Raw genomic sequence first — 23,108 nt, forward strand, 5'->3', positions numbered from 1 at the left:
ATTTGCAAATGATATCACCACAAGTGGGTTAGTATGACAAAATAGACAAACAGCTCATACAACTCAGAATCGAAAAAACAAACCACTCAATCAAAAAGTGGGCTGAACACCCAAATAGACATTCTTGCAAAGAAGACATACAGGTGGCTAATAGGCACATGAAGAGATGCTCAACACTGATGATTATTAGAGAAAGGCAAATCAAGACAACAACGATATCATTTCACACCTGTTAGAATGGCTATCCAGAGAAGGCAACGGCACCCCACTTCAGTACTCTTTTTTTTTTTCCCCACTCCAGTACTCTTGCCTGAAAAATCCCATGGACGGAGGAGCCTGGTGGGCTGCAGTCCATGGGGTCGCTCAGAGTAGGACACAACTAAGCGACTTCACTTTCACTTTTCACTTTCATGCATTGGAGAAGGAAATGGCAACCCACTCCAGTGTTCTTGCCTGGAGAATCCCAGGGACGGGGGAGCCTGGTGGGCTGCCGTCTATGGGTCGCACAGAGTCGGACACGACTGAAGCGACTTAGCAGCAGCAGCAGAATGGCTATCATCAGAAAGTCTACAAATAACCAATGCTGGAAAGCATGTGAAGAGAAGGAAACCTTTGTACACTTTTGGTGGAAATGTAAATTGGAGCAGTCATTATGGAAAAGAATAATAGGGGTTCCTTAAAAAACTAAAACTAGAACTGCTATATAATCTAGTAACTCCAGTGCTGGGTATAAAACCAAAGAAAATGAAAACACTAAATTGAAAAGATACATGCACCTCAAAGTTCATAGCAATGTTGTTTACAATAGTTGAGATATGGAAGCAATGTAAGTATCCATCAACAGACAAATGGATAAAGAATATGTGGTATGTATATATATGTATATATAATACATCATATATATATCCTGTGGATATAAATATATATGTGATATATATATAATATACAAACAAGTTCCATTCCAAGAGTGTGTTCATAAATCCAACTTATTCATAAGCCCAACAGGGTTAGCCTAGGTACCTAACTAACACAGTTGGCTATATGACACTATACCATAATAGGTTTATAATACTTTTCACACAAATAATACATGAAAGACAAACAGAAAAAATAAATAAAACATTTTTAATCCTACAGTACAGTATCTTTTAAAAGTGCAATAGTACTGTATTGATACTGTACTATTGCACTGTATTATGTATAACACTGTATGTATTGCTGGCATACAGGGCCTGGCATCCAGTGAACAGGCAAGAAGAGTTACTGACTAGAGGAGGGAGAAGAGGTGGGAGACGGTGGAGCTGGAGGACCGTCAGCAATAGGAGACGGAGGGCAAGCGGCAATTTCACTCACACCTTACATGTTTGGACATGCAGATATACATTCACGTCTTTGAAAGCCTGCAACTTGAAGGTTCGTATGTAGTGGCCTTAATATATACATATACATACACACATGTATACACACAGACACATGCACACACAATGGCAGATTACTCAGTCATAAAAAAGAATGAAATTCTGCCATCTGTAACAACATCGATGACCTCAGAGGGTATTATGCTTAGTGAAATGGGTCAGATAGAAAGAAGAAAACTGTATGATGTCACTTACTATGAATCCAAAAATAATACAAATGAATGATATAGCAAAACAAACAGACTCACAGGTATAGAAAACTAGTGCTTATCAGTGGGTAAAGGGAAGGAGGGGGCACGACAGGTGTAAGGGATTAACAGATACAAACTGCTAATATAAAATAGGTAAGCAACATGGATATATATTTCAGCACAAGGAATTATACCCATTATCCTGTAATAATTTTCAATGGAGTACAGTCTGTAAAAATACTGAATCACTTGAATCAAGAATAATTCATGCCATTCATTTAAAACTAATATAATATTGAAAATGAACTATAATTCAACTTTAAAAATAATAATTAAAAAGTAAATCCACTCTTTTGCCATTTTCCATGATGTAGGGAAGCTATGTTGTGAAAAATGGGCCAGATTTAAAGTAACACTAGAAAGTAAAAAAATTCTGAGATAAAAGTTACACATTTTACAACATAGATATATTCCTATATATCTTGGTTGAACTAATGCTAAATATAAAATGAGAACCACATCAATGAAGTATAATTAGAAATAATGGATGGTATAGAATAGCTATCAATATCTTACAAAGTGGATAATCCACAGTTGAATAATTGAGAGTTGATTTTATATCAGGTCCAGCCCAATGACTCTATAGAGAGTGAATCCTATTTTATTTCACAAAATAATTATTTTTGATAAATTGCATGGCATTATTTAATGCCTGGTTTTAAAAATCTCTTCATTAAGATGAATATTTTGAGAGTTAGTAAAAAAGTGAAAGCTAACTTGTGAGAAGTTACTAGATGACAGCATATTAAAATGCAGAGATGTTACTTTGCCTACAAAGGTCCATACAGTCAAAGCTGTGGTTTTTCCAGTGGTCATGTACAGATGTGAAAGTTGGACCATAAAGAGGGCTGATCGCTGAAGAATTGATGCTTTTGAACTGTGGTGCTGGAGAAGACTCTTGAGAGTCCCTTGGACTGCAAGGAGATCCAATCAGTCCATCCAAATGGAAATCAACCCTGAATATTCATTGGAAGGACTGATGCTCAAGCTGAAGCTCCAATACTTTGGCCATCTGATGCGAAGAGCCAACTCATTAGAAAAGACCCTGATGCTGGGAAAGATTGAAGGCAGGAGGAGAAGAGGATGAGATGCTTGGATGACAGAGAATGAGATGGTTGGATGGCATCACTGACTCAATGGACAAGAGTTTGAGCAAACTCCAGGAGGTGGTGAAGGACAGGGAAGCTTAGCACACTGCAGACCATGAGGTTGCAGAGTTGGACACGAATGAGCGACTGAACAACAACTAATGAAAAAATGTTTCTTATTTAAACTAAACTATATAGTCCCCAGCTAATTCTGTGATTTTTAAAAATTCTGTGATAACTTAAAATAAACTCGTATTTTAATTCCTTTATCTCAGAAGGAACTTTGCAGGTATGAAATACTCACCTAAAAGTGCATTTTTCCCATGATCATCTGGTAGGAATCGCTTGTCTACAGCACACACTAGGATGTGTTCAGGAAGGTTGGGAGACTTGGCCCCCACCAGGAGGAATCCTGCTGGGATGTCAATCTGTTCCATACACAGAGATACCAAACGCAAATCCTTTCCTGCTTGACAAAAACCTAGAAACCAGTAAAAAAAAAAAAAGAAGAAAAAGAAAAAGGACACCGTGGAATGTTTAGAGAGGTTATAACTCTGTATCACCCATCTGGAGACTAGATTTGCCTGTGGGAATCACTATTAAGGACTAAATTTAAAGTTCATAGACTACCTCTGTAACACACATCTACCACATGTGCTCCCCTGAGCAGAGCTAAAAAGATGCTCATGCTCAGTTGCTTCCATGTCCAAATCTTTTCAACCCCATGGTCTGTAGCCCGCCAGGTTCCTCTGTCCATGGGATTTCCCAGGAAAGATTACTGGAGTGGGTTGCCATTCCCTGCTCCAGAGGATCTTCCCAATCCAGGGATCGAACCCATGTCTCCTGCATTGCAGGCAGATTCTTTACCCACTGAGCCATTAGTTAAGCCCAGAAAGGTACTAAAAGGAGATATTTCCAACTGTTTTAGCCAACACTGATGACTTCATATTTTCTGATCCACAAGGAAATGATAAATACACAGGAAACTGACAAACATACATAATTTTATATGCACATAATACAGTATTCTTAGTTTCAATGCAAATTCACTTCTCTAAATCAGATTGATCATAGAACACAGATATTTTCTGTTTCACAGAGGAAGAGACTGAAGCTCAGAGTTTAGTGAATCATAAATGAATGGGTTAGAACCAGAACTCAAAACTGTTTAGATTATTTTCACTAGATGAAACATCATAAGAAATGACAAAACCTTACATAACAACTTTGTAACCATAAATGATTACCTTAATTCATTAGTTCATAATTTATTAAAAATGATCTGTGGATTTCCCTGGTGGTCCAGTGGTTAGGAATCTGCCTGCCAATGCAGGGGGTGTGGTTTCAATCCCTGGTCTGGGAAGATTCCACATGCCACAGAGCAACTAGGCCTGTGTGCCACAACTACTGAGCCCATGAGCTACAACTACTGAAGCGCATGCAACTAGAGTCTGTTCTCCACAAAGAGAGACACTACTACGATGAGAAGCCTGCCCAACATAGGGAAGAGCAGCCCGCTGTCACCGCACCTAGAGAAAGCCTGCACACAGCAACATAGACCCAGCACAGACAAAAATAAAGAAATAAAATTAAAATAAAATGATTTGCAACAAGTGCTGTCCTTGGCCTGGGGATAGAGCTGAACAGAATGTGTCATCCTCTAAGAACTCACTTGTAGTCAACTGCAAGGATGTATAAGGAATTGGCAATTACAAAACAATGTAACAGAGGACAGCTATGCTCTGCTACAAAGCTCCGATCTCCACGTCTTCTGGGAAATGATCCTCCCAACACTCTGGTTATGGGATTCCCCTGGACAGCTGTGGTCTTCCAGACTGAGCTGGAGCTGGGCCCCTGGAACATCCCACCTTTCTGGCCATAGTTGGGCACCTGACAGAAAACTGGACAATGGAGGATGGATGGCTAATTCTCACACACAACCCTGGGGAGAGCGCCATCATCATCGCCCAAAATATAGTGGGCCAGAACCATGCTAGGCTCTCCCAGAATCAATGCATATTATGATATTAGCCAAATGCCAACAAAAATTGAATGCCATCAGTGAGTATATGAGAAATAAATGAAAACAACAACCAAATATGGTATGAAGCTATGGTGCACAGGAATCTATTGTATGGTTTGGATCATTAAACCTCAAAAGCAGACATGATAAAATTAGAAAAAAGTCAGGAAATAAAAGGCTGGAATGATAAAGACAATGGGGTTCAACCATTTCAAGCTTGTAGATCCTCTTTTAAAACTAAAAACTCAAATGTAACTTCCAGTGTTTACAATACGAGAAAAACAAAATCAAATGTTATTGTGAATTCTTTAACAATTTGAATGAATTTGTATTTTATTATTCACAATATCATTTGTATTTATTTGAATAAGGTGGCTCAGATGGTAAAGCGTCTGCCTGCAATGTGGGATACCCGGGTTCGATCCCTAGGTTGGGAAGATCCCCTGGAGAAGGAAATGGCAACCCACTCCAGTACTCTTGCCTAGAAAATTCCATGGATGGAGGAGCCTGGTGGGCTACAGTCCATGGAGTCGCAAAGAGTCGGACACGACTGAGCAACTTCACTTTCACTTTTATATATGGGGTCATATCATTTATTCAGTTTACAAATATATTTTGGAGCCTATAGATGCATAGAACCCTTTAAAGAATCTGCGGTCTCCCCCTCCATTAAGGGATAAAACTCTCAGGTTTGAAAGTTGGGAGCTGATGATATGATATGAAAGGCAGTTAAAATTTATGGAGCACTTAACATAAGCCAGGTGGAGTGCTAAGCACTGCAGAGACTTTATTATTTAATCCTCTCAACAATTCTAGCTAGGTATGACTATATCCCTTTCACACATGAAGAAATTGAGTCTCAGAAAGGTGAGAGTGTTTGTCCAAGCTTACATAATGAGTCCCATAATGTCCAGTGATGTGAGACGTGGAGTTTGTTATGTGAGATCAGGGCTTCCCAGGTGGTGCTAGTGGTAAAGAGCCTGCCTACCAATGCGGGAGACACAGAAGACGTGCATTCGATCCCTGGGTTGGTAAGATCCCCTGGAGGAGGAATGAGTCCCATAATGTCCCGTGATGTGAGACATGGAAAGTTTGCTACATAAAAGCAGGCATAAAATGTATTAGTCAACTTGGGGGAAAAAAGCACTAAGAATAGTTCTACTCCAGAGCCAAAACCATGAGGGGTTAACACAAACGTCTTTACCAAATTCTAAAATCCTAACCTTAGGAGGCTAAAAAAAGAGACTTCCTGGAAGTCAGGTTAAGTTAGAACACTATGCTTCTGTTGCTGAAGACACTGGTTCAGTCCCTGGTGGGGGAACTAGGAACCCACATGCTGTGCAACCAAAAAAATAAGTCCTAAAAGGAGCAGTAATTTTTTTAAATCAAATAAATTATTAATTCGTGTATAGACAGCAAATCTATCCCTAGTAGGTAGCACCATTATTACAACTTTCTCCAAAGGGCAAAACATAAACACCTTCCCAAAGGATGTAGATAATTCAGTGATGAGAGGTTTACGATTACTGATTGATGGAAACAGGTTGCTTGAGGAGATTTCTCTGTCACTAAGAAGTAGTACTACAAACTTTTGGAACTTTCAGTCACTCCATATTAGAAAGAATATAGGAGTCAGTACCAATCTGTACCAATCTGCAAATTATTAAAAAGCAGAGACATCACTTTGCTGACAAAGGTCCATATACTCAAAGCTAAGGTTTTCCAGTAGTCATGTACGGATGTGAGAATTGGACTATACAAGAAGGTTGAGTGCCAAAGAATTGATGCTTTCAAACTGGTGCTGGAGAAGACTTTTGAGAGTCACTTGGACAGCAAGGAGATCAAACCAGTCAATCCTAAAGGAAATCAATCCTGAATATTTCTTGGAAGAACTGATGCTGAAGCTAAAGCTCCAATAACTTTGTCCATCTGATGCAAAGAGCCAACTCATTGGAAAAGACCCTGATGCTGGGAAAGGTTAAAGGCAAAAGGAGAAGGGGATAGCAGAGGAAGAGATGATTAGATAGCATCAAACTCCAGGAGAGAGTGGAGGACAGGGAAGCCTGGAGTGCTGCAGTCTGAGTTGGACATGACTTAGCAACTGAACAACAAGACTTTTAGAACACCAAAGCTATCTGGAATCTCAAGGTCATCTGATACAGGATTTCCCAAAGGGGAGTTATCAAAGTCCTGGAGATTCATAAAGGTTCTCCATGATATTGGAGAACTATGCTGCTGCTGCTGCTAAGTCGCTTCAGTCGCGTCCGACTCTGTGCGACCCCACAGATGGCAGCCCACCAGGCTCCTCTGTCCCTGGGATTCTCCAGGCAAGAACACTGGAGTGGGTTGCCATTTCCTTCAACTGTAGAACTATACATGAAACTAAAATAGATAACATTACCAATTTCTAAAAACTAATAATTATTCTAATATTCTACCTTTAAAGCAAATCTTCTAAGGACATTCTATGCTATACGTGTAGGGATAGTGGAAATCAGCTGAGCAAACTCAGCACTCACTTGATTGAAGCCCATATCAATGTGTGGCTTTGATTATCACACATTTTAAGATTGATTTTTATTATCAGTCACATATATTGATATGTTGCTTAATTTATACCCATAATAGGCTAGTGGTTAATAACGGGAAGCTTAGGGAACATAGATTGTGTTTGATGGACACAGTCATTTTACAAACGTGCCTAAGGTGCTCTTTGCTAGATATGAAAGTTAGAGTCAACCTCACCCTCACTGATCAAATTATAAAATTATATAAAATGCACCAATATGTTTCTAGGGCACCAAAAAAAAAAAAAAGCAATGTTAAGGTAAAATTTTAGTGATTATAATCCAATTTGGGGCTTCCCCGGTGGCTCAGTGGTAAAGAATCCCTCTGACAACGCAGCAGATGAGGGTTCAACCCCTTGGTCGAGAAGATCCCCTGGAGAAGGAAATGACAACCCACTTCAGGATTCTTGCCTGGGAAATCCCACGGACAGAGGAGCCTGGCAGGCTACAGTCCCTGGGGTTGCAAAGAGTCAGACAAGGGTTGGTAACTAAACAACAACAACAATCCAATTTGGCCTTTTGTGTAAGAGAGAAAAGCCTATTTCTTTCAGCAGCATATTATTTGCAGACAAATTCTGCAAAGAGCAGTCTGAAACTTTTACATCACGTGGAGCAAAAATTATAAAAATAAATTAGTACATCCTGGTAGCTTAACTACCAGAATCCGCCTGCAATGCAGGAGACCCTGGTTCGATTCCTGGGTCAGAAGATCCGCTGGAGAAGGGATTGACGGCTCACTCCAGTATTCTTGGGCTTCCCTGGTGGCTCAGATGGTAAAGAATCTGCCCACAATGTGGGAGACCTGGGTTCAATCCCTGAGTTGGGGAGATCCCCTGGAGAAGGGAATGGCTACCCACTCCAGTATTCTGGCCTGGAGAATCCAATGGACAGAGAAGCCTGGCAAGCGACAGTCCATGGGGTCCCAAAGAGTTGGACATGACTGAGTGAATTTCACTTTTAATCCTAAAAATGTAAAAATTCCAAAGTTTGGGTAATAAAAGTGGATCTTGCCTATTTTTGATGCTGGGAAACATATACATACACTTGGCTTCCCTCCTCTGCCACTCCCCCTACCTGTCAAAAAACGCTTTAACATTTTATTTTTGAATTTGTCAACAAAATATGCTTTTCCTCACACAATCAATTTAAAGTAAATTAAACAGTAATTGCTATGTGCTCAGTCATGTCCAACTATTTATAAACCCATGGGCTATAGCCCACCAGGTTCCTCTGTCCATAGACTTTTCCAGGCAAGAATACTGGAGCACGTTACCATTTTCTCCTCCAGGGGGATTGTCCCAACCCAGGGGACAAACACACATCTCCTGTGTTTTGTGCACTGCAGGCAGATTCTTTACCTGCTAAGCCATCAGGAAAGCCCCAAACAGCAACTAACAGATAAAATGTAGACAATTTTTTCTCATGCATGAATAATATCAAAGAGTAATTAGTATATTGATCTAAAATAAGTATTTTCTACTTAAAATTTATTCTTTATCACATGTGATAAAAGAATTAGTACATACAGTGAAAGAATTGGTTTTTAAATTCCTAAGGGGTCCAAAAATTATATACTACTGTAAGAGAAATCTGTGAGTCAAAGATTGGGTAACACTAATCCATCCCTATCCCTTTAGTTTCTAGATGAGGAAACTGGGACCCATTAAGGTTAAGAAAACAGTCTAAGGTCAAATACCCAGAAACCCAAGAAGTTGGGACCCTGGTCTCTTGACTCCAGGTTAGAGAGTTAACGTCACTCTGACCACAGAATAAAGGTTACTCAGACCACGAGACTGTCCCTGGTCTGACGTAGGACACTCTCCTATGGCTTCTCTGTTACCTATCTTTACTAAGTCTCATCACCTAGCTTTCCAGGCTGAATCCCTGGAGCACTTGTCAGAGCAGTCCCTCCCAGCCATGGGCTCTGTCAGCATCCACCTATCTCACACCTACTGCAAGTGAATTTGTTAATCACTCAGTCGTGTCCAACTCTTTGGGACACCACGATCTGTTGCTCACTAGGCTCTTCTGTCCACAGGATTCTCCAGGCAAGAACACTGGAGTGGGTAGCCATTCCCCTTTCCAGGGAATCTTCCCCACTCAGGGATCAATCCAGGGGTCTCCCGCATTGCAGGCAGACTCTTACTGTCTGAGCCACCAGCAAAGCCCTGGTAAATCCTCAAAATTCAGTTCTGCAAGCCACAAAGGTGTCCCTTTCTAATGAGCTTTCTCAAAGCAATACATCGCAGCCAAAGGGAGATTAAGGAGGAAAAGTACAATTTTAGTTTGGGGCTAAACAGGAATAGAGTAGAGAAGACACAGTTCGTGTGCAAAATATCCGAAGAAATCAGGATTTGCTCTGGAAGAAAGATGATTTCAATGTGATGTCTGTGGTATAAGGAAAACTACACAGTCCACTCAAAGTAAGAAGCACTAATAGCTTTCAGCACTTTAGCCTTTGAAGGTTTTCCCATTTATGACATGAGGACACCTAGAGGTGAAAAGTTATAATTATTAAACAATGACTGGATTCTAGGAGAAAAATTTTTTTCTCATAGAAGGAGGAAGCAAACCTTTTCCTCTTAAATTTTTTCTTTTTCCAAAAAGTGCCGTGGGTTTCCTTGTTGGTCCAGTGGTTAAGAATCTACTTGGCATTTCAGGGGACACCAGTTCGATCCCTGGTCAGGGAAGATCCCACATGCTAAGGGGGAACTAAGCCTGTGAGCCACAACTGCTGAGCCCTCGGCCCCTAGAGTCCGTGATCCACAACAAGAGAAGTCACAGCGATGAGAAGCCCATGCACCACAACTACAGAGTAGCCCCTGCTCACCACAATAAAGTCCACATGAAGCAACAAGGACTCAGCATGGCCAAAAATTAAAAATAATAAATACAAATTTAAAATAAACAGCTGCTTGTTATAGTGAAAAGAGAAAATTTTCTATTTTGTGTTAAAAAAAAAAAAAACAACAACTCATAATGATGGCAGCATATAAAAGGGGCACAAGAACCAACTGAAATTGCTACCAAGGGCTAAAACTGGAAAAAGTTAAACAAGAAAATAAAATAATATTGGATTATAACCCCCAAATAAAATAAATATTCATGAATGAATATAAACAAATGACTGTGTAAATTAATAAACGAGGGAAAAGGGACAAACTTCCATGCAGTAGGATTCCAAAAATTGTTGTAGCTACTCTGCCCTCAAGAATGTGGAGTGTAACTCCCCATTCCTTAAAAAGTGTAGGCTGAGTGTAGGGACTTTCTTCAACAGTATGGGGGGAGGGTGCAGCAGGGATGGGATACTCATGGGGAATGGAGATAACACTATCTCAGCCAGGTGATCAAAGTCAACATCACCACCCATAAATCATCTGCAAGTATGTGCCCTTGATACAGTAAGATGAAAATGACACTTTATCTCTGTGATCTTCCTCCACCAAACCCATATATAACCCCAGTCTCATCAAGAGAAAAACATCAAATTCCAATAGAAGGTCTAGAATACACCTGACCTATAATCTCTGAAACTATCAGAATCATAAAAAACAAAGGAAGTCTGAGGAACTGTCACAGCCAAGAGGAGCCTAAGGAGACACAACAGCTACATTTAATGTACTAATAGTACCCCAGACTGGTTCTATTAATCAACCTAGACAGCATATTAAAAAGCAGAGACAAAAAAAAAAAAAAGCAGAGACATTACTTTGCCAACAAAGGTCCATCTAGTCAAAGCTATGGTTTTTCCAGATGTGAGAATTGGACTACAAAGAAAGCTGAGCGCCGAAGAACTGATGCTTTTGAACTGCAGTGTTGGAGAAGACTCTTGAGAGTCCCTGGGACTGCCAGGAGATCCAACCAGTCCATCCTACATGAAATCAGTCTTGAACATTCATTGGAAGGACTGATGCTAAAGCTGAAACTCCAATACTTTGGCCACCTGATGTGGAGAACTGACTTATCTGAAAAGACCCTGATGCTTGGAAAGATTGAAGGTGGGAGGAGAAGGGGACGACAGAGGATGAGATGGTTGGATGGCATCACTGACTCAATGGACATGAGTTTGAGTAGGCTCCAGGAGTTGGTGATGGACAGGGAGGCCTGGCGTGCTGCAGTCCATGGGGTCACAAAGAGTGGGACATGACTGAGTGACTGAACTGAACTGAACTGAACTGAACTGAAGACCGGTTCTGGATATTCCCTGGCTGAAACGGTAAAGCATCTGCCTGTAATACAGGAGACCAGGGTTCGATCCCTGGGTTAGGAAGATCCCCTGGAGAAAGAAATGACTCCCCACTCCAGTATTTTTGCCTGAAGAATCCCATGGATGGAGGAACCTTGCAGGCTATGGTCCAGGGGGTTGCAAAGAGTCAGACATGACTGAATGACCACTTTCAGATGGGTTCTGGAATAGAAAGAGGACATCAGGTAGAAACTAAAGAACCCAAATAAACGATGGACTTTAGTCAGCACTAAAATTACTAATAATGTAACATGTTCACAATAGGGCAAACTGTGGGGATATACAGAAACTCTGTACTGTTTTCTCAATTTTTCTGTAAATCTAAAACTGTCCTTAAAAAAAAATAAAGTCTAATAAGGAACAGATCTGTGGTTGCCAAGGAGCGGAGGAGTAACGCTGGGAGTTGGGGTTAGCAGGTGCAAACTGGCATGTAGAGAATGGATAAACAACATCCTACTGTAAAGCACAGGGAACTATATTCAATATCCTGTGATACATCATAATGGGAAAGAATACAAAAAAGAATGTGTATATATGTATAACTGAATCACTTTGCTCTACAGCAGAAAGTAACACAATATTATAAATGAACTATACTTGAATTCTTTTTAAGTTCATTTTTTAAATGTCCTATTTTGTCTTTTTGCCTTTCAGTTAATCACCAACACAAGACTAGAGATAGAGGAAATAGGTGAGGAAAAGAAGGCAAGGGTGAGTCCAGGGAAAGAGTCAGGAAGAAACAAATCAATCCAAAGCCAGAAAAGGTTGCGAAATCAAAGAAAAGTTCCTGAGTTTACTTCATAGTTATTTTGAGAAGACGCTCACAAGAGTCTGGACTGTTTCCTACAAATCTTCACTCTTGGGATTCAGATCAGCTAATTATATACAAAATATATCATCAGGGACCCCCAATTAAGAAAAATATATATTATGCAAAGAGCAATATTTAATTTAACTTTTTAAAAAAAGATTGAAAATAAGCTCTGTGCATCTGTAAAGAAGTAGCTAAAGAATCTACGAAATGTGATTCTATTTCAAGATTTATAGGATCCAAATATCTGGTGTAGCAGATAGCTCTATTCCTTCACTGTTTGAAATATGTCAGAATGTTAATATAATAAATATTGTTGTTTTGTTCAACTCTTTGTGACCCCATGAACTGCAGCACGCCAGGCTTCCCTGTCCTTTGACATCTCCTGGAGTTTGCTCAAATTCATGTCCATTGAGTCGGTGATGCCATCCAACCATCTCATCCTCAATAAATCTCAATTAAAACATCAAATAAAATGGAGAAACCTTAATACGCCCCTCTAGGGTAATTTTAAATTTCTTCTGGACTAATCCTGAAAGAAAGATAGGATTTTTCTTTTAGAAACCACTAGATGATCTGGGGGAAAGTACCCTAAGGATGGTGCAAGCCTGATTACTGTACACCAGGAAAGAAAGATACGGAATGGGGCACAAATATAACAATTTCTTGGACACACCTGCCCCTAAATAGTTTCATTTTTTGAAAGTAATACTGACATGCTGTCTTAAAACCAAGACTCTTGTAGCAAATGATTTTAATTTTAAAGGAGTCCTAGTACAGAGCACTTCTTTGTAAACCTCATCAGCATTTTCCTTAAGAAAACAGCCAAGGTTTTCACTTCACAGAACCAGGATTTGCATTCTCCAATTATCTCCAACTTGAAGGTTACAGAGTAATCTAAGTGGGGGAGGGGAAAGTTTACTGAAACAGCTGTAAACACAAACTCAAGTAATCAAAGCTGTATTTGGAGGCTTAAAATTTGGTGGCCCTTTACCCCTTTAGACAATCAACTGCTTCCCAGTGGGGTAGAAACCTACCAATAATTTACATAAGAAATTAGCAACCAAAATTTACATCTGAATGGCAAACCCCAGACGCCCATCAGGTGTTAAGTATCTGCTTATCTAAATTGCCTCTAAAAATAGCTTTACCGTCCTGTGAGTCTTAGGTAAATAGAAGATTTCCCAAGAAGGGAAGCTGGTCTGCTGACACAAGCCCAGGTACTATATTGCCCTATTCCACTGTCAGTTTCATTACGAAAATGTCAGGGCTGCTCTGCCTTTGAGTGAGAGGACTCTTAGAACTGCCTTAGAATGAACCACGCTGAAAGAGCTGTGGACAAACTAAAGACTATCAAGAGCTTGTGCTCAGCCATGTCCGAACTCTACAGCCCCATGGACTGTAGCCCACCAGGTCCTCTGTCCAGGGAATTTTCCAGGCAAGAATACTGGAGTCGGTTGCCATTTCCTTCTCCAGGGGATCTTCCCCACCCAGGGGTCAAAACCACGTCTCTTGCGTCTCCTGCATTGGCAGGTGGATTCTTTACCACAATCAGATTATGAACTAATTAGAATGGGATAGCCAGGAAGCAGGACCATATACCATTAACAGAGGGAAGAGAGTATAATTTGTTATGTGACCAAAAACATGAAATATTGAAAATGTTTAAGTAGGATTTTCTTTTTTAAAAGTGTGGTTAAAAGCCTGTGTAGAAGAGGAGGCTGACAAGATAAATAAAATGGGATGATAAAAACATGTTCATTAAAAAAAATGTTCATTTTCATCTTCTATTGATAACAATATACTGGATGAATGTTCAAAATACATGAAAAAGGTAAATATTAAAACACATGATATCTCTGTTGTTGTTTTGAGAGTGGAACAGAAAGAAGTAAAAAGAGATCACTTTGGAGCAGCATTCTTGCAGGAAGTCCGTGAGGCACTGAAAAAGTCCTGAGCTAGGCCTAGGCTTGTCTTTGCCACATACCATCTCAGAGAAGTCATTCAGAGGCTGTGTCTCTCAGTCTCTTGATCTATAAGATGGGGTGATAATGCTTGTCTTTCTTAATAGACACCTGCTATGAAGTCACAGGCAATAATGTGAGTGAAAGCATGATTACTCCTCATTCCTTTCTATAATTACTGGTTTCCAGCCTTAAGCACCCAATCAATGATTAGAAACTAGCCAGACAATATTAAAGGAGCTGAAAAATCAAAAAGGAAACCCACCGTCTGTAGTGCAAGACCCTTCAGGGGCAGGTTTCTGTGAATAGGGAATTGGTGGGCTATTTGAATCTGACATGTCTTCATCATCTTCATCATCTTCCATTTCATTTACTGTGAGGTTGTTAGAAAAATCCAGACTTCCATTTTGGGTGTATCGGTGTACTAAGTCTTTATCCAGATCCTCCACCTTGGGTTTTACGTCTGGGAAAGCAAATAAATCATAGCTAATTTAATAAAAAGATGCATATGGGGAGATAACCAAAAGAAAAATTCATAGTTCTGAAAAGATATCTGAGGATGGGGAGACAGGCATTGGCTAACATTTAACCCACATATTTCAGAGATCCCCAGATCTAGAATTCCCACTTCTTTTAAAAGGCATGCAGAAATGTGTGGGATTGAGAAACTTACCTGCAGAGGAGAAAGGATGCTGGTCAGGATCCAGGTACAGCTGGGAAAAAATTGGTCGTGGTACCACACTACTACATCTCAGAGAAGCTTCAATGGAGTTGTGGAGAGCTTCTTCAAATCGAGCAGATTTCAGTTGCCCAGCATATGAATTCCCCATGGTCTATACCACCCCCACAAAGAAAAAGAAAAAGGAGAAAGTTGACATTAGTAGAGGGTTATATGTCTGCAAAGTACACATAGAGCTGATATAAACTATACCCACATATCCTGTTACAATAGAAACTATATGAACTATACATTTCTTGAGATAATTTATCAATTTATCTATTCTATCACTTTTGCTTCTTGTCTTGAGTCCAAAGGGGCTTTCAAAAAGTCCCTTTAAGGGATCTTGTATCTAAGGATCAAACCATAATAAGTGCTTTAAGTAAAATTTCTCCAACTAGTAAATCAAGATTAACCTGTCAATCGTGAAGCCCAGCACAGTGACAAGGGCTTCTCCCTTGAACTGGTGAGTGGTGGGCTGCCATAACCCAAAGGAACGCTATCAGTGGTTTCAGAGGAAATATCAAATTACTTCTCTCTCTACTAAGATTTTATTACCCTAGGAGGATTCTTGTCTGGAAAAGGAAAAAAAAAAGAAAGCTTTGTGATAATATATTTAATTGGTGAATTCCTAAAAGCAAGATTTGAGCCTTTTAAAATTCAAAGAACTCATTCATGTATTATTAGTATTTATTTGAAAAACAATGCTGTTTCTTCAGATCACCAGCCCAGGTGGGATGCATGAGCCAAGTGCTCGGGCCTGGTGCACTGGGAAGACCCAGAGGAATCGGGTGGAGAGGGAGGTAGGAGGGGGGATCGGGATGGGGAATACGTGTAAATCTATGGCTGATTCATATCAATGTATGACAAAACCCACTGAAATGTTGTGAAGTAATTAGCCTCCAACTAATAAAATAAAATAAAATAAAAATATAAATATAAAAAAAATAAAAATTAAAAATAAAAAGCACTATTAAAATGTTAAAAAAAAAAAAGTGAAAAACAATGCTGTTTCTTTTGCTTAGTTTGAATCACAGTCTTATTTGGGACCTCAGGAAAGCATAGAGTAAGAAGTTTTGGTGCAATCGCCTTTACTTCTCATCGATAGCTACAAAAATTTCCATATATTGTAATAATAACTAAATTTATTGGGTGCTAATTATTAGCTATGCTAATGATTGGTCAAGGTCCCCAAGACCCTTTCTGGGTTCCATGAGGTCAAAAGTCTTTTCAAACTATTATTAGGATATTATTTGCCTTTTTCATTTATTTTCCATGTATAATGGGTTTATTGTTAATTTTTAAAATTAATAAGTATTTTGAAATTTTCTTAGTTTTAATTTCTAATAAGTATAACATATGTAAAAAAACCTCAATTGTTTTTAAGAGTATAAAGAGGTAATGAGATGAAAAGTCTGAGAATGGTTGGGCTAGCGAGTATACCAGGCACTTCCTAAAAATTATTTTATTTAATCCTCAGTATTCTGAAGGAAATGGCAACCCATTCCAGTACTCTTGCCTGGAAAATTCCATGGATGGAGGAGCCTGGTAGGCTACAGTCCATGGGGTCGCAAAGAGTCAGACACAACTGAGCAACTTCACTTTCTTTCTATAGTTCCTTTTGGAGAAGGAAATGACAACCCACTCCAGTGTTCTTGGCTGGAGAATCCCATGGATGGAGGGGCCTGGTGGGCTACAGCGTATGGGGTTGCCAAGAGTTGGACATGACTAAGCAACTAACACACACACACATTTTGAAGTAGGGCTTCCCAGGTGATGCTTGTGGTAAAGAATCCATCTGCCAATGCAGGAGATGCAAAATTTGTGGGTTTGATCCCTGGGTTGGGAAGCTTCACTAGAGGAGGAAATGGAAATGCACTCCAGTATTCTTGCCTGGGAAATCCCATGGATAGAGGAGCCTGGTTAGGGCTACAGTCCATGGGGTCGCAAACAGCTGGACATGACTGAGTGACTAAGCACACACATATATATCAAAAAATTATATTGCATACCTAAAACTAATACAATGTTATATATCAACTATATCTCAATAAAACTGGAAAAAATAAATTACTGGGTTTTTCTTATAAGTACATGTGCCAAAGTATACATATAATACTCAATTACAAGTTGTAAGTTGGAGAAAATCAACAAAGCCTCTCAAGTGAAATTTTCCTAAAATAACCAAGGTTTCTTTTTTTCAGGCTTCAGGAATAGTATTATGATATTCTTAAAGAATTTAGTTTATAAATTTTACAATTAAAACATGAAATTTTAATTTTATGTTTTCTATCTTCTGAAACAATTTGAAGATAGGATTCAAACAGAAAGTACTAAATATATGAAACAGGTAGGTAATGAAAAACCAAGGTTTTGTTCAAACTTGTAAAACCCTACCAGGACAAGTATAAACATTCAATATTTCTACAGCAATCTATTTTTCAACAGAACCACACACAGTCAAAACAGAGTGAAGGTTGAAAGAGAAACACACCATGTCACTAGTCCAAGCGTCTAAAGAGAAACACACCATGTCACTAGCCCATGTGTCTAAAGAGAAACACACCATGTCACTAGTCCAAGTGTCTAAAGAGAAACACACCATGTCACTAGTCCACGCGTCTAGAGAAACACACCATGTCACTAGTCCACGTGTCTAAAGAGAAACACACCATGTCACCAGTCCACGCATCTACAGAGAAACACACCATGTCACTAGTACATGTGTCTAAAGAGAAACACACCATGTCACTAGTCCACGTGCCTACAGAGAAACACACCATGTCACTAGTCCACGGGTCTAAAAAGAAACACACCATGTCACTAGTCCACGCATCTAAAGAGAAACACACCATGTCACTAGTCCACGTGCCTACAGAGAAACACACCATGTCACTAGTCCACACGTCTAAAGAGAAACACACCATGTCACTAGTCCACACGTCTACAGAGAAACACACCATGTCACTAGTACATGTGTCTAAAGAGAAACACACCATGTCACTAGTCCACGCGCCTACAGAGAAACACACCATGTCACTAGTCCACGCGCCTACAGAGAAACACACCATGTCACTAGTACATGTGTCTAAAGAGAAACACACCATGTCACTAGTCCACGCGTCTAAAGAGAAACACACCATGTCACTAGTCCACGCATCTAAAGAGAAACACACCATGTCATTAGTACACGTGTCTAAAGAGAAATACACCATGTGACTAGTACATGCGTCTGAGTCAAAATCCAATGGCCATTTGACCTTTCTTCCTCACTGAAGGGAGAAAAATATGAGGAACTAGCATGGTTACTCAAGAGATTTCTTACTGCGGAAAACAATAGAATAACTTCAAAGGTGGACCTTTAGCCTTTCTCAAGAGCACCAAATGCCTGAAAATCTTGCCTCTTCTTAATCTATTACCTGCTCAACAAGTTATCTTCCTTTCATCATTGAAAACCTACATTCTCCAAGGGACCTTTTTAGTTGAATAAAGAAGTACTCAAATATACATGGACGATTACATAATCTTAATCCCTTCAATTTATACGTAGTTTAAGGAGTAATATGATAGATATAGCAAATAAATATTGTGCTGGTTAAACTATTAAATCAATATAAACAGGGGTGATCCAGTTTCACCATCATAGAAGATACACAGAATATAAGAGCATAACCCTGGGAAATGCTCAGATGAAGACAACAGTAAATTCCCATGGAACAGCCTTGGGAGAGCAAAAAGAAGGGGCTGATATTCCAGATGAAAACATAACCAGGCAGTTTTAAAAATGATAATGATAAGGTGAAGAATGACAAAACTGACCCCAAACTTCTTTGGTGCTGAGTGTCAAGTTCTTCATTGACAGTTCAATGCTACCCAAAGAAGGGAAGAGGTCAAAACAAGAAGAATTTTTAGTGCAATGTAGTCTTAATATCTTGGAGAAGAAAATGGCAACCCACTCTAGTATTCTTGTCTGGAAAATTCCATGGACAGAGAAGCCTGGTGGGCTAGAGTTCATGGGGTTGTAAAGACGCAGACACGACTGAGCAAATGGGTATTCTTAATATCATATGCTGTACATAATATTTAGGATCACTGATATCATTGACCTTATCCACCTAGACTACTGAGTCTCTTCCTCCGAATCTCAAAGAGCCCCCAGGCATAACATCCCACTGAAAGTGAAGAAGTTGTAGTCACTTCAGTCGTGTCTGCCTCTTTGCAACCCCATGGACTGTAGCCCACCAGGCTCCTCTGTCCATGGAATTCTCCAGGCAAGAATACTGGAGTGGGTAGCAATTCCCTTCTCCAGGGGATCTTCCCAACCCAGGGATCCAACCTGGGTCTCCCACATTGCAGGCAGATTCTTTACTGTCTGAGACATCAGGGAAGCCCGATATCCCATTGAAAGTCAGTGTAAATAAATCTAACTTCAGGTCAGAAAATGGAGAAATGCTTTTTCAAATCAGTTGTTAAATGAAATACAACAAGAACAGACTGTGACTTCCATACAAAGGCACGTATTTTGTGTCTCTGACTGTCACTGTCTGGGAGACCGTGCTATATTGCTTTCCTGTGTTTCCTTTTATTGTTGTGAAATTACACGGGGAAAACTATGCTAACTGTCTTGGCATAGCACCAAGACCTCTGAGATGCAAAAAGGCACTCTTTGGGTAATCTCTAAAAAAGGTATGGTACCCTATAAAGCTCTTTCAGCACCATAATTAATTGCTGCAAATGCAAGTGGGATCAAGTGCAAACCACCAGGACGGTGTGGTTTGGTGTCTTTCTATTCTTCCTTTACCCCTTCTCTACAGAAGGACAGAGGCTTCCCAGGTCTGAAAGTGGTAAAGACTCTCCCTGCTGAGCAGGAGACACAGGTTCAATCCCTGGGTTGGGAAGATCCCCTGGAGAAGGAAATGGCAACCCACACCAGTGTTCTTGCCTGGGAAATCCCATGGACAGAGGAGCCTGGTGGGCTACAGTCTATGGGGTCGCAGAGTCGGACATGACTGAAGTAACTAGTATGCATGCACATCATTATTGTATCACAGGGAATGGTCACAGTGGTGGTCATGGTGGTGATGGTAGTAGCAGTAATTGTCATCACTCTCATTGTCAAGAAATCTGAAAGGAAACATTCTTTGTCAAACCACAATAACAATAATAACAGGGGAACTTAGTAACCACCAGGAAAATACAATTACTGCCTGCATTTTTAGGATAACCAAGGTGTAGAGAAGTTCAGGAACTTGCCCAAGGTCATACTATGAGGAAATGGCCAAGACAGGAGTGGAATCTAATCAGTTTGTCTATGGCAGCAGATGTCTTAGGCTACCTAATCATGTATGCCATTCTGTAGTTAAAACACCTACAATAATAACCCAATTGGGAAAGATTCATATTATGTAAACACCTACTAAATTGTGAAGCCAAGCCAAAATAAATAAATAAAAATCAAGGAAAAAGAGCTTTGTTTGCTGATTTTTCCTTGTCTACCCATGTGCTCAGATGCTCACTCATGTCGGACTCTTTGCAACCTTGTAGACCACAGTCCACCAGGCTCCTCTGCCCAAGAAATCCTTCCGGCAACAATACTGGAGTTGTGTGCGATTTCCTCCGCCAGGGAATCTTCCGAACCCAAGGATCAAACCCGAGTCTCTTATGGCTTCTGCATTGGCGGGTGGATTTTTTAAAAAATAGTGCGTCTACGTATTCCCGGGCTGCAAAACAAGGCTGAAATGCGAGTTTTAACATTGGGTACTGGACAAACAGCCACAAAGACAAGCAACGATTTACAAAATTGAAATAAAATAAAAACACCACCTCTGCTCTCAATGAAAAAACCCAGACCTCACTGTAATGTTTGATGAAAGATAGATATGAACAGAGAGTAAAGTACTTCACAAAGAATAACAGAATTGCCCTCGGTGTCTTTAGGAGTTTGGTTCTAGGACTCTGGTGGAGACTAGTATCCACGGATGCCTGAGCCCCTTACATAAAAAGACTAGTACAGCCTTCTGAACCAATGATCAAGTTTAACATCACTTTTTTTAGTATCAAAAGTGAGGCAATGAGACACTGTGGGCCTCCCCATGGGAAACAGCATGAAGCATACACAAACCACCTAGGACTTATTCCTGCCAAAGGGGGTAAGGAATGTAGGCAAACTCTAGAGCTAACTTCCATTTATGGGATGAAGGACTAAGTTAAATGAAACCACATGGAAACAAGCAGATTCAGAAAGAGGGACAAGGAGACAGAGCAGTGGTCCGGTTTCTGAAGGAACCAAGGTTATCTAGCTTGTAAGTGATGGAACTAGAATTCAAATTTAGGCTCAAAAGCTTGTTTTTTTCCCCTGCTAAACCAAGCTATTTGAAGTAGAAAAAAATGTGAGTGAAAATGATACATTCTGTTCTATAGAGGTTGTCACCTACTTTCCAAAGTTTAACAATCATCCACCCAGCCAGATGGCATTTATAAATCCTACCATTGAAGTAGTTAAGCACACAGGGTCTGGAGTCACACGGCCTTCATTCAAATCCTGTACCCACTACCCTGTATGATACTGGGCCAGTTAACTTAATCTCTCATCTGTAAAATGCGGCAATACAATCAGTATCATAGATTTCTGTGAGGATACATAAGATTTTGTGTTTTTAGAATAGTGCCTGGCACAAAATAAATGTGCAGAAAATTTTAGAAGTACTATGTAGTGTTTTTTTTTGTAAGCTTGGTGCTATGTTGAGGATACTAAGAAAAGTTGAGATGTATCTCCTTGTATATTTTGGAGGCAGCGTTCTAGCAACAAATGACTACCAATGTACAAGTTCCAAAAACCGGTCTTTGGTGATATATACAATTCACTTACTAAACTTTACAATCATATATACACATCATTACTGCCTCTTACAGCTATCAGATTCTTTGGCTTCATATAAAAAATTCTTATTTAAGACATTCCTGTTTAATGCCTTGTTTACTGCCTCTTGTTTAAGGCATTACTGTTTAATGCCTGTTAACACACCCTTGCTCTGTTAAATATATTCGCTGATGAGAGAGATACTATGTGATTATTGGACCAAGAAATCAAACATGGTTCTTGCAAGTTCTCAAAGAGTCTACAACTCAAAATTAAAAACAAGCATATAGTTACAGTTTTCTTATGCTCTTTTCTCATTTTATGTATTCTTTTAAATTGTTATTTGTTGCTCTAGTATCTGTCTTTCCCATTAAACTGCAACCACTTGGGGCAAAACATTGTGTTTACAACTGGAGTTGAATTTAAACAAAAAAGAATACATTGAGTTTTTTTGTGTCTTACTCAATTATACAGTAAACAGGTTTGAAGAGATATTATGTCTTGTCAAGCACATTCCAAAAAAGGCACAAAATTTATGATGCATTCAAAACAAAAGTGTTCTATTTCATTTTTAGTCATTCTCCTTGCTGAAAATCTTTAGAAAATGCAAACAAAAGACAAAATTTTGAGCCTCCTTTAATAGTTCTGTACATTTAAACCTGGGTGATTCTCCTTGGATAGTTTCTGAAGCCAAAAGCAATTTAAGTACTGAAATAAAAACCTAGCCCTAGTTACTTTATGTTCTAAGATTAACTGTTTTTAACTAATATACTTAGGGATATGTAATATGTCCTGAATTGCCATAGAAATGCTCATTGTTATATATGAACTAATTTCATAATGATTATATAAAAGCTGTCATAATTAAAAGATAAGGGACAATGCTATCTTTTCCCTTCTGACAGGGAGTTACATGTTACTACTGGAAATTTTTACTTTCTTCCTCAGAATACCAGAAATTCTTCTGTAAAATAAACACATCTCATCAAGACCCTCTGGAACTAGTATAATTACCAGAGGCAATTGCTGTGTCAGATCAAAGAAACAAAACAATAATAGGCAACGTGTGACCTCTACCATGTCGCCAGAGACCAATTTTTCAACAGGCAGAAGAGTCAATAATCCAGAACAGAAAACATTAAATAACCAGAAATGCTTCCAAA

At 39.5% G+C, this 23,108-nt stretch overlaps 1 protein-coding gene across 1 annotated transcript in view; it reads right to left on the bottom strand.

Annotated features, from left to right (window-relative positions):
• GREB1L (GREB1 like retinoic acid receptor coactivator) overlaps positions 1-23,108 on the bottom strand; it is a 118,606-nt gene that overhangs the window by 92,315 nt on the left and 3,183 nt on the right. The window contains exons 2-4 of the mRNA XM_061130893.1: positions 15,042-15,201; positions 14,634-14,831; positions 3,062-3,238 (exon numbers count right to left, since the gene is read on the bottom strand). Coding sequence (XP_060986876.1) covers positions 3,062-3,238; positions 14,634-14,831; positions 15,042-15,198 — 532 coding nt within the window. The 5' untranslated portion in view covers positions 15,199-15,201. The remainder of the gene's footprint in view (positions 1-3,061; positions 3,239-14,633; positions 14,832-15,041; positions 15,202-23,108) is intronic.

The sequence above is a fragment of the Dama dama genome, chromosome 27, assembly GCF_033118175.1.
Source record: "Dama dama isolate Ldn47 chromosome 27, ASM3311817v1, whole genome shotgun sequence".
Lineage (NCBI taxonomy): Eukaryota > Metazoa > Chordata > Mammalia > Artiodactyla > Cervidae > Dama > Dama dama.